General features: G+C 44.9%; 1 protein-coding gene across 1 annotated transcript in view; it reads right to left on the reverse strand.

Annotated features, from left to right (window-relative positions):
• The window catches only part of LOC109388781 (xanthine dehydrogenase/oxidase-like), a 16,691-nt gene extending 570 nt beyond the window's left edge, over positions 1-16,121 (reverse strand). Inside the window, exons 1-6 of the mRNA XM_019653799.1 lie at positions 15,796-16,121; positions 8,034-8,091; positions 5,153-5,249; positions 3,828-3,936; positions 2,896-2,973; positions 469-595 (exon numbers count right to left, since the gene is read on the reverse strand). Coding sequence (XP_019509344.1) covers positions 469-595; positions 2,896-2,973; positions 3,828-3,936; positions 5,153-5,249; positions 8,034-8,091; positions 15,796-15,837 — 511 coding nt within the window. The 5' untranslated portion in view covers positions 15,838-16,121. The remainder of the gene's footprint in view (positions 1-468; positions 596-2,895; positions 2,974-3,827; positions 3,937-5,152; positions 5,250-8,033; positions 8,092-15,795) is intronic.
• Between the last annotated feature and the right edge of the window lie 1,924 nt (positions 16,122-18,045).

Here is an 18,045-nt window from a genome sequence, read left to right on the forward strand (position 1 = left end):
CCATTCACAGAGGCAAAGTGGGACGCCACGCCTGCCCAAGGCTCAGAATCATAGCCGCCTCCCTCATATGTGGCCTTTGCCTTCAGAATCCTATTCTGATGAAAGCTGAGACAGAAGGAAGCAAGATCGCAAGCCTTTGTAGAGTTTTCCATATAATCTCCTGCTGTGCCAGCCACCCACTGCCACCCCATCCCAGTGTAGAGGGAGGGCAAGCAGACACCTCAGGAAGAAAAACACTAAGGCAGGCAATCTACGGAGGTCTCCAACCCACCCAAGTATTCTTCAAATTAAGAGATGGGCAACCTTCCAGCAGATCTTAGCCACCATGTGGCTTGGCCGGAGCCTTTCCTCCAAAGGACAGTGCCTGACACTCCTAGCCCATTCCTGGCTTCCACTCAGGCCCTGCCCTGATCCCCACAGAGCCCCATCTTCCATCCCACCTCCTGGGCTGGGCCTTGAGGCCTGTACCTTGGAAAGCATCCTCGATCTCCTCCATAGTGGGCTCGGGCTGGTTCCGAAGCAGTGTGTACATGCTCATGACAATGCCAGGGGTGCAGAATCCACACTGGGAACCATGGCTTTTGGCAATTCTCTCCTAAAAGGGACAGATGACATGGACACCTGTGTTGGCAGAACCCCTCTCAGACTCCCTACATGACTCAGCTGGAGCTAGGCCATGTCCACAGGCAGCGTGGAGCAGCAGTCTTTGCACAAAGTCAAATCCTAGTGCCACCACTTACCAACCATGACCTTGGCCATGTTACCAACCCTCTCAGAGCCATGAATCCTTCATCTGTATGATGTGGACTGTCCTAGTACTTACCTCCAGAGCTATGGTGAAGAAGCAATGAGATAATTCACATAAAACTCTTAACATTATACTTGGCAAATAGTGGCCAGTCAACCAGTGTTAGTTAATAGTAGAAAAGTCCCTTCAAAGAATAGCGACTATTAGAGCTGGAAGTGCCTTCTTACCCTTCATTCCATTCATTGAACAGAGGAGGAAGCAGGTCTGGAGGGTTAAGAGCTTATCCAAAGACATACATGGTGAATGCAAGAGCTGTGTCGTGTTCTTTTAACTATGTTATCCCACAATCCAATTCAACCAGCATTTGTTAAGAACCAACTGAATTCATCTTATTCCAAATTAGAATATCACTGTCTTCTTAAAAGAGGGAAACTGTTGAAGTCCAGTGGGGACAGAAGAATTGGGAAATGTGTCATTTACAATTTGCTAAATGCATTGAATGTCACAGAATTTTCATTTGAGCCTGCAAGAGTTTTATTACAAGGAGATTCTCCACATCCAATGTATTTATTTATTTATTTATTTATTGACTGATTGATCTCTTGGAAATCTCTCTTGGTACTTACATTACGTAAAAGTGTTACAATATTGCATCCTCAGTGCCTAGCATATATATTCATTCATTTTATAAACATTTAATGAGAACTTATTATGTGCCAGGCATGATAAAACCATTGGGGACAGGGCAGTGAACAAAAGAGACAGGTCCCTGGTCTCATGAAGCTCATGTCCGTGTAGGGGAAATACTGACAAAAAATATAAATGAAAGATTAAGAAAATTGCAGGTGGAGGGCAGTGCTAGGTAGACAATTAGTACAGGATGACAGGATCCAGAGAGACTAATTTTTACTCAAAATGGTCAGAAATGGTGGCTTTCAAAGGGTGACCGTTAAGTTGAATTTAATAATGCTATTTGGATCAGGAAAGAGTGTATTCCAGATGGAGGGAACAGCAAGGGCAAAGCCTCTGAGCACAGCAAGTGCACAGCCTGCTGTGCTAGAATCACTGAAAGGCCAGTACAGATTGAACTACACTGGATGAGAAAAGTTCTGGGGAAATACGCAGCAGCCAGTCATGTAGCTCCTCATAAGCCATGGTAGGGATCGGGATTTTTATTCTGGGTGTGATGGAAAATTGTTAGGGAATTTTCAGCAGCATGTGATAAGACCTAGCTTACGTTTTTAAAGAATCACTCTAGCTTTTGGGTGGGGATTGGGTTGTAGGGGGAAGAGTAGAAACAGGGGACCAGGACACCATCATGGCCCAGGCAAGAGGGGATTGTGGCTCAGCCTAAAAAGTAATAGGGAAACTGAGAGAAAATAAAAGTTTCATTCTAGGATTTGAGGGTAGGGTGGACACTACTTCAGATGAATTGAGGGTGGTTATGAGAGAAAGACTCAAAATGACTCCCAGATATTTGCCTTGAGCAATCCAGTGGATGCTTTTGCCATTGACTCAGGGGAAGAAAGAAGTCAAGAAAGAATAGGGTTTTGTTAAGTTCAAGATTATATGTTCATGTAGTGATGCCAAGCAGGCAGTTGGAAATATGAATCGACCCTCTGAGGAGCGGTCAAAGCTGAAGGTATAGATGTGCATGCCATTCGCATCTAGATCGTATTAAGCTCACCTACGGAGACTGTGAAGATGGAGAATTGAAGGGACCCACCCAGGGCCCTCGGGCACTGCAGCCACGCGGGACTGAGCAGATGAGAGACCAGCACATGGTGCAAACATGGAGATAGGAGGGGAATGGGGGAAATGTAGTGTCATAGAAGCCAAGAGATAAAAAATCTAAATGGACAAGGAAAAGTGGAATCTGGCTCTACAGCTTATGTGGAGCCAAAATAAGACCAAAGGGAGTAAGGATCTGTACCATTAGAAAGGGAGGGTTTTAGACTAATTATATGGTTATGATCCATGTATAAACTGTTCATTCTTACTTTCATCTACTGCTCTCAAGGAAAATGAAATACCCTAATTACCCTTCTCACATCTCCTGCAGGTTGGACAAGTTTAGTAATTTTCACTTTTCCTTCCTGAGAAACAAAGCCATAGAGGTGAAGCAATACCACCCACCCTGCTCTCACCTCGCTTAACTGCTCCAAGATGCTCCTCTCAAGGAGTGTAATCAGCTTGCTCAACTGGAGGCTCTGGCTCCCACGTCCCTGTAAGGTGCCCACGGAACCTTACAAGGCGTGCTCTGAATGGCAGGTCTCTCCAAATGCTCAAGGGAGGATTAAGACCTGGGCCCAGCTCTGGCACCTTCTGGGGTTGCAATCTCCCAAAGCCCCCCACCCCATGCCTGTTTCCCCAAACAAAATGCGCGGGGAACAATGGCCTTTCCTTCCCACCATGCTCTGCTCCCATGTATACTCCATTCCACTTTGCTCAGAGCATCCTGATTCTCTCCACAAAACTCCCCAGATTACCCCCCACTCTTCCCAAGAGCTATCCCAATTTCAATCCATTCCCAGGTGGCCTGATACCATCATGGAGAAAGCCTTGGTCAGACACTCACATGTGTCTGTTCTCTTATTGAGCCCTTGCTAACCTCCACTGGAATGAGGATGGAGGCCTAGCAGCACACATTTGTTTATCTGCAGGTGGGAGGTGAGAGGTGCAACAAAATTACTATTTGAGGGAGCAGGGAATGGGTGGGCTTTTATCAAGGGGCAAGGAGCATTTGGAATCTTGAATCTAGGGAGGCATTGGGCTTCCTAAGCACACTTGGGGGCAAGGTGAGGAAATTCACCCACGTCCCTCCCTCTAGTTCTGGTGCAGCTGGGCAGTCCAGCCATCAGATCCAACTGACCTCTTGGTTCCCTTGGGGTTACATCAACCCTAGACACAAGAGGGAGCTTTAGAGTTGGGTGCCTCCTCTTTCTGCCTCACAGCCCCTCACCCTGGAGGAGATGGGAGGTGGCCAGGCCACAGGTCTCCTTGCGCAGGCAGTAACATTCAGCCCAACAACCCAGTGCAAGTCTGCAGCCTTGTCATGAGCTCTCTTTGCTCTGGTTACCTGCACAGGATGCAGCCTCGACTTGGTGCTTCCTATTCCTTCCACAGTCGTCACGGCAACGTGGTGCAAAGAGCAGATGGGGGTCAGGCAGGCATTGACAGAAAAGTGGCTGCAACCCCAGATTAAGGTCATTCCATTGTCCACTCAGGTCATCAGAGGTCGTGACAGACTTTGTGATGCTGTATATCATTTCTCTTCACTCTACATTATGTTCGTGTCTTTTCTGCAGGTGCCCTCACCCCTCCACCCAAGACTCTGGGTAGGGTCAAAAGAAGGTCACCCCCCCAGGTGAGGCATGAGCCCCTCCAGTGTCCTCTGGGTCAGGCGTCATCAGTGCACCCTAGACCTCCAAGCTGAAGTTAAGGATCCAGGGCCACCACTTACTCAGCTCGGCCTTGGAGGCTGAGTCAAGAGGAATTTTCTGGCATGTTCCAGGCCCAATGTGTGCTTCTCTGTCTGCAAGGTCCTTCCTTAGCCTCTTTAATTTCAGAACATCCTGGCACTTTTGATTCCCTGCTTTTACCCACCTCTATTTCTCCCAATCCTCTGGGAAGGCAAAATCCCCAGGAAACACGAGACATCATCTCCTAGATAGAGCTTGTTCACCCCATTCTTTTATTCATCACTCATTCACTTATGCAACCAACATCAGTGACTGAATGCCAACCTTATGCCAGGCACCCCTGGGATAGCTGATAAGTAAATGTGAATAAGACAGAAATCTCTGTTCTTTAATAGCTAGTAATCAACCAGGAAAACAGAAGCCAGTGTGAAGATGCAATTTAAACATCTAATGGTAAGTGCTTCCGGAGGACTTTGCACAGGGCACTATGGGACTAAGGGCACCTAACCCAATCTTGGTAGATCAAGGAAGGCTTCCTGAAAGAGGTGATAGTTTGCCCGGTCTTAAAGAGCTAGTAGCAGTTAGCCATGTAGGAAAGTCCTGGAAGGAAGGATATTCAAGAAGACTTGGGAAACAGCTTATGCAAAGATGGAGAAATGAGTGGGCATGGTGTGTTAGTTGCTCACAATTGTCTCTGCATGAATGGAGTGCTGGGCCCATGAAGAGAAAGAAAAGTCTAGAGGAAAGGTGGGGCATATTGTGAAGGGCTCCAGGTGCTAAGCAAAGACACTGGGCTTTTTCCTGGAAGAAACTGAGACCTGTTGGATTTCATGGGCTATGAAGTGAGTGTGGATCTCAGAAAAGTCATGTGCATGTGCATATACCTTGTGTGTGTGTGTTTTTGTGTGCGCACACACTCACTCACAGCTGACCCCTGAATCACAGTCCTCATATGGACAATCAGCCAGCAGGCAAAGGATACATAATCTTGTTCTGGAGACGATCATACTTGGAAACCATCACGGTGCAAGCACCACAGCCTCCTTCTCCACAGCCAAGCTTGGTCCCACTCAGCCCCACTGTATGGCCAGGGGTTAAGGAACACGAACTCAGAGAAAAAATCTTGGCTGAGCCGCTGGGAAGTGTGTGGGTAGAGCTGCAAGTCTAGAGCCATCCATGGCCACACGCAGGCTCAGGGAGGCAGCAGACTCACATGGCTTCCTCATCCAGAGAGGCTGCACTGCACCCTGGGGAGACAGGGAATGGGGCTATCTCCACTACCCTGAAGGAGAAAGGCATCAGAGTCCCAACAAACAACACCCAAGTGTAATCCCCTGAGACTTGAGTTCTAGGATGGGAACATGAGTCCTGGAGACCTTTCTTGGGTCTTCTTGTCATGAGAGGTCCCCAACCCCATGATCTCCCTGGGCAGGTGAATCTGGCACCTCAAAGTCTGGGCATGTGGGGCAGGCCTCACATCCACCCGGCTGGGCTGCAATGAAGCCACTAAGACCAGAGTTAGACATCCATCTTTCTGGGATTTGCTGAGTCCAGGCTTTTCACCTTGAACCTTTGGGGCTGATGAAGTCTGGGAACCCAAATGAAGGCTGAACCAGGACTTTTGAATATCCAACCCATAGGGTATGTGAATGGAAATTAAAATGAAGATAGTTTTAAGGTTGAGGACCAATATTAGAGTCCTGTCTTACACATACTTGCAGATATAACAATATGATACTTTGCATTTGTAGAAGTACCAAAGTAATAGGCTATTCAAGAGAACAAGAATCATGCTTGCCCCTTTTCCTAACATACACAGGTTCCACTGTTGCTTTTCCCTCAGACCTGCAGGCCTCTAACCCATCTAGTTACCTACTGAGGATAAAGGGAGCTGAGCTTATTGTCTCCTGGTCATTTCCCTCCTTTTTGAGGTGAAAGTAATAACTAACAATGATATAGCATCTTATACATGTAAAGCATTTATACCCATGGATTCTTCACAGTAATTTGGTTAGCAGTTCGAGCAGAAACTACTGTTTCTCCACAATTTAAAAAAAAAGAAACAAAGATACAACAACAAAAAAACCACAGAGACCCCAGAGGTAACATGAGCCTTGAAAGCTAATAATCACCCTGAGAGTTAGGGGCCAAACACAGTGATCGGACCCCAGATGTGGGGACTCCACTTTCACCATGCTCCTGCCTCTTTCAAAACACATCTGGGGAGCGCTTTCTGTGTCCTAAGTTATTCTTTCCACTAGTCAGGGTCAATGCAGTTATCAGCATTTCAGACAACTCTAAGGGCATGTGAAGACCAATGGTAGCAGCCCAGAGTCTAGCAAGATCTTCTTCTAGCCCAGGGATCTTTCTGGAAGCCAGGGTCAAAGTCAAGGCTGGAGTCTTCTATCTTACTTGGAACTCCCACAAATGAGCAGCAACAAGCCATTAGAATTTTATAACAGGGTGTCAAAAAAATGCATACACATGATTTGTATTCATCTTTTGTTATTGATATGTATTGTTACAACTTTTATACAGTTTATTCTTTCTTAAAATGTGTATTCATTCTTTTGGCACCCTCTGTACCTATGTGCCAACTTTCAGTTTTGGGTTTCATTTGAGAGTTGACCTTTAAACCAGCCAATGTCTATAATCAGGACTTTCTGAGGCTTTAGGGCTTTCAAAACTTTATTATAAAACTAAAATCGATGTCAGTAATCTAAATAAGTGACAAGGTTCATGTGTTTGAACCTCCAGACTTGCCCCTCCCAGATTGAAAACCCAGTACAAAGTACACTAGAGCCAGCCACTATCTGACAAGAAGTGAGTGAACCAGAGGTAAGGCCACAGATTCCAGGCTCACTTCTGTAGATGTTCAAACAAACCTTTGTTGTCCAAACTATGTCACTGGAATGAGCCACTGGGTATTCCTGCCTCTGGGAACAAGAGGGTTTTGTTGGCAGAGGTCAGGATGAGCCCTGTGCTGACAACAAACCCCTGGAAAGATTCCAGTACAGGTGGAAAGTTAAGAGCATGGCTCCAGGCTTCGTCTAAGCTCTGCCAATGTTTGCCCAAAGTACATGAGCGAGAAGCAGGTCCCTGTAACATGTGCAGGCCTCACTTCCTCCTCTGACAAAGGGGTGCTGAGGGGACAGTGAGATAACCAGCACCAATCACCTTGAACTCCACCTGTATATAGTAAGTGTTCATTAAATGTTAGCTCCTATTATATTTTCACTATTGATTTTCTGCCAAGGACTCAGAATACTTTCCAAATCTGAAAAAACAAAAGGTACCGGACTCTTCACTCAGGTGTCCCTGCCCCATGCCTCCCAGTGCTGCCATTTCCACAATGGATGGTGCCTCAACATACTTCCCCATCTCTTTCCCAAAACACACTCCTTCCCCTGACTTGCTCTCCACTTTCACAGAGCTAGAAGCTTCCCCAGGAAGCCCATTTGTGTATTAGGCAGAGATTGGCTGAGGAAGGCCCAGCTCCTGCTGAGGCGAATGACCATGAACCTTAAGGGCTCATGACGGCCCGTTGGAGCTGCCTGTCCCACAGGCCCAGGGTTAAATCTCGGTGTTACTAGAGCCTCAGCTGGAAGAGATCTTAAGGAACATCAAGAACCATCTTATTTCACGGCTGAGAATTTCAGGCCAGAAAGCTGAAGTGACTTCCCAGGGTCCCACAGCTGGCGTGTGAGAGAGCTGCAACTAAAGCACAGGTGTCCAGAACCCTAACCCATTGGTCTTTCTTCCACACTTTACAGCCTCCCCACCAGTCACTAGAAAATGACGTGTGACCCAGAGAATGAGCCCCATTGTCCACCTCCCTCCCTGCCGCTCCAAAGTCAGGATACAGCTCCTCCGCAGGTAGGCCAAAAGAGTTGTTTCTGGGTCTGCATTCTTCTCCACCACCTATAAAAACAAAAACAAAAAAAGATGTATCACAGGTATACTTAGCCACAATCTTACCCTAGAATTTGTGTGCTAAATTATCTTATGAAAACAAAAGCGATTTTCTTGATAATTCCCTAAGAATGAACACATTAAGTATAAGCCAAACTCTGTGTGCACTGACATCTTTCAATCCTAAAATTCTACATTAATGCTCAGCTCGGGACCCACCAGAATGCTTCGGTGTTGCACCCGCCATGCTGTGCTGACCAATGCCAAGCCCCCTTCAGATCGAACATGTCATCGCATTTCCAGCTGCTGGATCACACCTGTGAACTCCAGGGACAGCTGAGAGTGACAGCATGCCGACCTCTCAGAGAGCAGAGAGCCACCCTGTGGGCCTGGCTCTATTGTTTGCATCGGGCTAGATGACAGTCAACAGCATTAACCCAGGTCAGACATGGAGGGGCAATCTCAAACCAAAGGCCACAAATGGAATTCTCCATAAGCTGGAGAAGTTTATCTACAAAATGAAGTGCCAGCTCCCAATGTAAATTGTCAAAGGAAATCTGTGATAAATCTTTTCACTGCTCCTCACGCATGACCAAGGGTAAAGGGGTCTGGGTGATTGGCTGATTAAGGGGAGAGAATTTGTAATAAGTGTTTCTTTAGAGAGAACTGTACTATGAGTCCCACATCTTCCTAAAGGTGGGAAAGGAGGTATGTGCCTCACACCTCACACTTTGTGAGGGGCTTCCACATACTATTACCGTATTTCCCCATGTATAAGATGCTCCCATGTATAAGACGCACCTTAATTTGGGGTCCTGAAATTTCAAAAACATGTATTACATAAACTTATTGAACTCAAGTTTTATTCATCATAAAATTCATACAACTCCTCATCACTTGCAGGAAATGAAAGTAAAAAAAATCTACAACCACTGTATAAGACGCACCCAGTTTTTAGACCCCATACTTTTCGAAAAAGAGTGCATCTTATACATGGGGAAATGCGGTAATACATGTGACCTTGGCAGTTCAGGAAAGGTGGTGGTCTGGCATATCTAAACAGCTGGAGACAGGCTTACGAGACAAGCTGAAGAAGTGACAGTGTTAAGATGGGGGTACATTTCCAGAGTTTGGGAGAACAAAAGATGAAAAGTGTTGACCATGGACCTAGTGTAGGCCATGCATTAGAGAGAAAAAGAGAGAGAGAGAGAGAGAGAGAGACAGAGAGAGAGAGAGAGAGCTGGCTTGGAGGTGTTTAAAAGTGACTATAGAAAGTGATGGGACCACTAATAGATTCCGTGGGGAGTGGACCTTCCAAAACTGGAGGCTGAGAGAAAACAGCCGGCCTGAGGAATGCATACCTTCCCTGTCATGGAGGTGCAACTGGTGGGAAGCCATCCTAGACCACTACCAATTCAAAGAGAACTTTCTTGCTACCCTCACCTCTCTGTACTGAATTGAGACTGTGTTAGGCAATTTAGAAGTGACCATAGGCTTTTTTATTTTTTTTATTTTTTATTGGCTTGAGGTGTACAGAGCAATATAATAGTTACCCATTCAAACACCTCATAAAGTGATAACCCACCCCCAAGCTGCTACCCTTCTAACAACTTATATAGCTGTTACAATACCATCGAATATCTTCCCTATGTTGTACTTCACATCCCGTGACTATATATACCTATATATTTAGTTATAGTTGACATTCAATATTATTCTACTTCAGCTTCAGGTGTATCAGGCACCTATCTACACAGTCTATGATGTGATCTCCCTGATAAGTTCAGTGCCCATCTGGCACCTTACATGATCTTTACAACACCGTTGATTATATTCTTCATACTGTATTAACTACCAATTTGTATTTCTTAATACCTTCACCATTTTCACCCTGCCCCCAACCTCATTCTCATCTATCACCATGATAGATCTAGTACCTATCTGACACCATACCTAGTTATGACAATATTATTGACTATATTCCTTGTGCTATACCTGGCATCCCCATGACTACTGTGCAACAACCAATTTATACTTCTTAATCCCTTTTTCTTTCACCCATCCTTAACTCCAGTCCCATCTTAAAGAAGTCCCTCTAACATTCCTTGTAATACTGGTTTTGTGATAATGAACTCCGTCAGCTTTTTCTTGTCTGGGAAGCTCCTTATCTGCCCTTCAATTCTAAATGATAGCTTTGCTAGGTAGAGTAATCATGGTTGTATGTCACTGCTTTTCATCACTTGGAATATTTCCTGCCACTCCCTTCTTCCCTGCAAAGTTTCTGTTGAGAAATCAGCTGACAGTCTTATGGGGGCTCCCTTGTAGGTAAATAACTGCTTTTCTCTTGCTGCTTTTAAGATTCTCTCTTTGTCTTTAACCTTTGGCATTTTAATTATGATGTCTCTTGGTGTGGGCTACTTTGGGTTTATCTTGTTTGGGACTCTGTGCTTCCTGGACTTGTATGTCTATTTCCATCACCAGGTTAAGAAAATTTTCTGTCATATTTCTTCAAATAGGTTTTCAATTCCTTGCTCTCTCTCTTGTCCTTCTGGTAACCCTATCATGCAAATGTTGGTACGCTTGATATTGTCCCAGAGGCCCCTGAAACTCAGCTCAAATTTTTGGACTTTTTTTTCTTTATGCAGTTCTGGTTGGGTGTTTTCTGCTACCTTATCTTCTACATCGCTGGTTGAATCCTCTGCTTCACCTAATCTACTGTTGTTTCCCTGTAATGTCTTCTTCATTTCAGTTATTATATCATTTATTTCTGACTGGTTCTTTTTCATGGTTTCCATCTCCATTTTTATGCTTCCTATCTCTCTGTTGTAGTTCTCCTGAGATCAGTGAGCATCCTTATAACCAGTGTTTGAAACTCTGCATCTGATAGATTGCTTATCTCCATTTTGCTTAGTTCTTTTTCTGGAGGTTCATTCTGTTCCCTTATTTGAGACATGTTTCTTTGTCTCCCCATTTTGGATGCCTCCCTGTGTTTGTTTCTATGTATTAGGTAGGGCTGCTATGTCTTCCATTCTTAGTAGAGTGGCCTTATGTAGTAGGTGAGCTGTGGGATTCAGTGGCACAGTCTTTCTGGTCACCTGAGCCACACACACCAGGTGAGTCCCGTTTGTGTGTTGTGTGTGCCCTCCTCTTGTAGTTGAGCCTTGGTCACTAATTGTACATCAATGTCAGGGACTGACCCTTGGGCTCACTGGTTGTGAGGACTGACCTTGACTATAGTGGAAGAGTTGTTATGCAGGGGCTGACCACACAGAGCATGATCTGCCTTAGCAGGACTCTGGTGCTTGCCCAATCTGACCCTTGGGTGTGTTGTACATGGAGGTGGCTGGGTGACGCTCAAGCTCATTTTGAAGCTGGCCGCTGGGGGCGCCAGCCTCAGGAGAACTTGGAGGGGGTCTGCTGTAGGTCGAGTTCAGCAACAGCCCATGCCCCACCTGGGGCCACCCAGCAGAAGCCACAAAGAAATCCACAGATGGCTGTCACCTGTGTTGTGCTTGGAAGCGCCTTGAGAGGCCAAGCAATGAACCAAGGCCAGCTGCCACTAGTACTGGTGTAGGGATGCGTAGCCAGAGGTACAGAACATGCTCAAGCCAGATGCTGTTTGTCTGGGTTCTGTGAACCTTTGAGCAATGGTAGAAAAGTGTGCAGTTTGAGCCAAGGCAGGCAGTGTGCACAAAAATGCCACTGGAGTCCACCTTGGTGTGCCCAAAAGTTGGACGGGGTCGAGGCTCAAATCGCCAGGGCATGGTGATCAAATGGCGGAGACTACGATATGGTAGCCGCATGTGTCAGCACGTTGGGGTGGGGCAAGGCTCAGCAAAGAAACAATGGCCTCCACTGGCTCCCCATCCAGGAGGAAGCTTCCTGTCCAGCCCCCATCCCAAGCCAGACAACTCAGTTCAGCCCTGTATGTCCCTGCTGCCTCACCAGCTGCTACCCCAGCACTGGAGCTGAACCAGTGATTCCCTCGGTTGGTACGTCCATGCAAACAGTCCTTTAAGCAGCGTGCCTGTGAGTACAGCCCACTAAGTCTCACTCAGTCACAATCTCAGCTGGTTTTCACAACCAGAAATTTCTCTCCCCGGCACTTCTCTCCCTGGCACTGGAACCCTATGTTGTAATGGGCCTGGAACCTTGCACTCCTCTGGGAGGGAATGGGGTCTCCACAGCCAAAATATCCCTCCTGATCTTGAATGTCACACACAGGTGTAGGACCAGCCTGTTCAACGTTTCTACCATTCATACCAGTCTGGATGTGGCTTCTTCTGTGCATCCTTAGTTGAAAAGCTTCAGTTCAGCTTGATTTTAGGTGATTCTCAATAATGGTTGTTTTGAAGATTGGTTGTGATTTTGATTCAGTTGTGAGAGAAGGTAAGCACAGTGTTTACCTGCTGTTCTATTTTGGTTGTCTCGACCATAGGCTTTTTTTGTTTTGTTTTTTTTATTTTTGGGTTTTTTTTAAGCTGAGCCATCCTGCCACTGATTGGCAGCTCAGTGGCTGCTCAGCTTGGGCCGGGAATCGAACTGCTGTTGCTCAGAGCTCAAACTCTTGAGCGAGCTCTTAGCCAACTGAGCCACTTGGCCGGCTCGACCATAGGCTTTTTTATTGACCAAAAGTAATCAAAGAGGTCACAAAATGGCCCTAATTCAGCTCTTGAATAAAGTTCAAATGAAAGTGGAAGATAAAATGAATTTTTTTATTACACCTTACAGGTCCAGCTTGTTCAAAGTCTTGTTTACAAAGTTTTCACAAGGAGCTATTTCTTTTTTCTGGGAGAAGAAATCATAAACGCACAAAATAAAGCCCCCTGTCATCTTTCTTGTAGACAGCAGTTAGAGTCTCTTGGCTTACTACCTTGCCCACAAATTGTGCCTTCCTCCTGCCCTGCAGCCCTGCTCCCATCATATCACATAAGTTCCCTGCTCACTACCTTCAGTGACCTTTGACATATTCAAGGTTGCATCCAAGTTCCTTTGACTGTCTTTCAAGGCCCTTTTCTGTGTGTCCCTAATCCTCATTTTTAGCCTTTCCCTCTTACTTTCCTGCCAAGCTGATCTTCATACTTCAGTAAAAATACTTTGCATACCTCCCAGTTCCTGAGCCTTTGACCATTCTATTCCTCTGCCACCTGCATTTTGACTTATCGGAAGACCCCAAACACTTCCCTAGTAAAGGCTTTCCGTATCTTCCCAGCTCAAGTGGTCCATCTCCCTGGAATTCCTGCAGAGAATGGCTGTGACACTCTTACGACTTGGCTGCAGGGTTTGCCCCAGCAAACTATGTAACCCTCTCTCAACAGGACACCAATGCATATCCCAAAGGAAAGATGCTTTGTGGGAAAGTGAGCTTAGGAAACACTGGGTTAAGTAGATTGCTCTGCTAAAACTTGAACATCAAACAAATATTGGTCAAAACGGGTTACAATCCATTAAATAAAATTAAAACTCATGAGTCTGATAATTAGTCTGATAATAAAACTGATAATTAGTAAATAAATAAAAAAATGGGAGAGAGGAGAAAGTCGTTCCTGACAGAAAAATGCCAAGTAATAAATATGACTGGCCATATTGTAATCTGCCCAATAATTGATGCAGTTGAGAATTTCATATATATATAGGAGAGAGAGAGAGACAGAGAGAGACAGAGACAGAGACAGAGAGAGACAGAGAGAGAATAAAAAGCAAACGTGGCAAAATGTTAATAGGTGATGAATGTGAATAAAGTCTATTTAATAATATTTCTTTGTATTCTTCTTGAACATTGTCTGTAAATTTAAAATAATTTTATAATACAAAGTTAAAAACTAAATTTCTTTACTAAAGGATTTCTTAGGGTTTTGAATATTCATCCACTCATTCTATCCAGATTAATTGGGCACCTTCTTTGTGCCAACCCAGGGCTAAATGGTTTGAGAATATCTGAGAAGAGTATCTCATGGAGATAGTTTTCTGTGAAATACATTTTGGAATATATTACTTTCCTAATCATAATCCATCTCTCCAACTAGTTCATAGGCGCTTGACTGGCTACTGCTTGGTCATAGAGTTGTATTACTCTAGCACATACATGTCCCATAGACTCCGGGCTGGGAGGAGCTTGAATTCAAGAGTGAGCCTCTACCCATCTACACCATACATGGTCTTTACAACACCAAGTTCTGACAGCTTCTTTGGTAACTTCTTGGCATAATATCCTGTAATAAAAAGTCTAGAACAACTTGGGAATAGAAACAGGAACACACTTACTCACAGATGCCTTAATTTGACTTGGAGTTTCCTTGCTAGGTCTTGTTTTTACAGTACTGCTTTTACCTCATCACCCCTTGCATTGCCTCTCCACCTTTCCAGCACTTTCTCAAGAGGCTACATGTTTATAAATTACAAGTATGAATATTTATCACAGAAACTGGCAGTAGTGGAAGCTTCTAGATGTAGTAGCGTTTGATGTGATGATATCAACTAAAATTTGAAATTGTTTTCCTAAAGTAAAAATAAAATACGTGGGAAAACAACTTTCACCAAGGCAGATTTACCTTGAAATGTCCCTTTCTAGAACCAACAGTCTTTGGAGCATGGATGTTGCAATGGCTCGTGGAATTTTCTTGCTAGTCACACAAACACACCTTACAATTTAAGCACTAGATATCCTACAAAACACATTTTAGTTTTTGAAAGTTACCTCTAAAGTCATCCTGTTTCTCATTTAAACTGGCCAATAGAGCAAAACTAATAAAATTGCCCTCTGGGTACATTCATCACTCATATGGTCCACATGGCCATTTACAACGCACAACTATGGCTACCCTTTTACTCTCCCTTTCATGCCCAACTGGGGAGCTGAAGCAGCTGTGAGCATGTCAGCACTATTGTAAGGAGGGCAAGTGGAGGATGGAGACCTTGTCATGTGTTTGCACCATCTCTCCCTGTACCTGCATTAGAATTTGCAAAGCTTTTCATCCTTCCAGTGTTGCAAGAATTGGCACCCATGGCATAAGTCCCCCTCTGGCCCAACCCACCCCACTTCCTCTAGGCCCTGGGGCACTAATGAAGTTAAGCCAAGTGGTACATTTTTATCAAAGTAAGAGGTTTGCAATATTTATATGTAGAGTTAAGAGAGAGGCATAGCATGCCTTTTAAGAAAAAAAATGGGGTTTGCCACAAGATGTCAGTATATGTCCTCACACAAGTTCGCTGTTATATTTACATACATGAAGTGTCAGAAGAAAACGCTGTGTACATTTTATATCTTGATATTAGCAAGAAAACATTTCCTTCTCTCAGTAAAGAAAACAACAAAAGCCTTAGGATATATTTGATGAAACACAGAAGTGTGGTGGGTGACCTGCAGTCTCACCTAGAACCCTGTGCCCCTTTCTCAGCTTCCTGCCATGTCTGTACTTCTACAGAGCGTTGGCAGGGAGGGGGAGCCCACAGCCACCTCTCTTCTCGCTTCCGCCCCTTTACTCCTTTGCCCCTTGAGTAACTTGTTATGTACCAGCCCTGAGAAGTTGTTCTTTCCTTAATGTCACCCAAAAGGCAACCACACCTTTGAAAGGAGAGATGTGTAAAGCAAGAAAAACAAGTGAAAAAAAAGCCCAAAAGAAAGAGAACAAGAACAGGCTTCTTCCACAGGACACACGTCCCTTTCCTGGGAGCAGGGCAGCCAGAGCAAAGCAAATGTCAGCCCCCACTTACCTTTCTGCCATTCACAAAGAAAACCAACTCGTCTGCTGTCATTGTCGCCAGTTGGAGTCCCTGAACTCCAGGTACCTCAGTCCCAACAGGCACTGGCAGTTATCACTGTTGTGCAACTCGAAAAATATGCCTCCTCCAAAATGAAACTAACTTAGCCAATGGGCGGCAACTAGCTTAGAGCTTCGGGAAGTGGAGAGTTCCTGGAAAAAGCCAGTGGTTTGCATAATCAAGGAAATGCAAGCAATTATTCACAACAAATCTCACCCCCAACATCTGTGCCTGTCAAAGAGCACAGAGGAAGGCGCTGGATCAGCAAGGATATCAACCTCCGTGTCAGGCACTGCCCTGGGGAACCTGCCTCATACCTCCCACTTGCTGAAGACAGAGAAGGGGGAAGGGCCATTATGGGAGTCAGGGCTCAACAGCTGATTCACATTCTGCATTTCTACACGTGTCATTTTACTGTTTACATTTACAGCAACACAGACGCAGCACTTACACAAGGGCTCGTTCTCCTGCAGACTGGAGGAATATGGAAGTCACAAGATGTGGTGCCCAGTGATCCAGATGCAAAACCTGCCATTTGACTCAGCCAGTCACTTAGCACCTTCAGACATAACTTGTTTTCATCCTGTAAATGGGCATACGAATGACACCAAGAGTAGAAGGCTGAGGGACACGTGACATATTTTGGAAGTGCCTTGTAAATTTGCAAGAACCAAAATATTCATTACTGTTGCTAATACATTCTCAACAACACAGCAAAAATAATCCCCATAACAACCTATTTTTGAGGCTTTTCTTTTACTTGTGTCTCTCAGGAATATGCTCTAAGTTGTCAGAGTAACTCATAAAAATATTTCATAATATTAAATAATAAAAATGTTCATAACGCCTAAGCACAGGCCAAGCTGACATGGAGCTAAAAAGCTTCCTCCATTCAGTATTCATTAACTGCTGGTGTAAACACACATGCTCACTGCCCACCCGGGCAGCATCAATGGGCTCGCTATAGTTCAGCACCTGACTGCCCCTCCCAGCTCACACACACACACACACACACACACACACACACACACACACACACACACACCAGCATTCCCTCTGGTCTACTTCAGTCTAAAAGGACCCACACAGTTACCCAAACAGCCCCCCTGAAGTAGGTAACTTTCCCTCCACCCCTGACAGGCTATGTGGGAGCATAAGGGGTAGGTGCTGGGGTGGAGAGAAAGGAATATTAGGCAGATGTGCTTGGTGCAGCAACAGCTTAGAGAAACCAAAGACTGCCAGGACAACCATGTTATCAACACAATGCCTCTCTCCCACTACAGCCTTTATTGAAGCAGGAGATGGAAGTTTCATTTGTAGAAGGACCAACCATGCCAGTTCGCCCCTGACTATCCCAGATTATAGCACTGAATCCTTGGAAAATCCTCAGTGTAGGGCAAACTGGGTTAGTTGTTCACCAGAAAACAATGGTTCTTAACTGGGACAGGCAAGGATTTCCAACCCCAGGAGCCATTTGGCAAGGTCTGGGGATATGTTTTAGTGTTATGACTGACAAGGATTGCTACTGGCATCTAGACGATAGAGGTCAGGGATGCAATAAACCCCCTACAATGCACAGGACAGCTCCCACAACAAAGAATCATCTAGTCTAAAGTGTCAATAGAGCCAAGATTGAGAAATCCTGCCCTAAAGGAAAGAAGGAAGGATGTGGGCAGAGGGAGAGGACATGGCCTGGAGTGGTGTTTTGTAATGGGTGAATTCTTCCTGACACTTACACACCTATGATGAAGAGGCTTTTCCCCCTTTTCACTCATCCACACAGCTTTGCAAGCCGTCCATTTCCTAGCCAGTTTCTAGCTAAAGTCCCAAGAAACTCTCAAGGTAAAGGGGGAGGCTAGGGTAGACCTCAGGTTTGAGCTTAGGTAGACTGGCTTGAATATTAGCTCAACCACACAAGTGTGACCTTTGGCAAAAATCATTCTCCTGGCCTCAGTATACTCATTTATGAAAAGGGGGTGACTTTACCTACTTTGTAAGAACACACTCTGGTGAGAATTAAATGACACTTAGGTTAAGTGTGTGTCCCTTAGCAGGTGCTCAACATATACCAGAGGTACCAAAACAATGTATATACATGACTTGTATTCGTCTTTTGTTATCAGTATATATTGAGTATTACAATTTGATGCAGTTTTTTCCTTTCTTAAAATGTGTATACGTGTTTTTGGCTCCCTCTGTATG

This window comes from Hipposideros armiger, unplaced genomic scaffold (genome assembly GCF_001890085.2).
Source record: "Hipposideros armiger isolate ML-2016 unplaced genomic scaffold, ASM189008v1 scaffold_207, whole genome shotgun sequence".
NCBI classification, from domain to species: domain Eukaryota; kingdom Metazoa; phylum Chordata; class Mammalia; order Chiroptera; family Hipposideridae; genus Hipposideros; species Hipposideros armiger.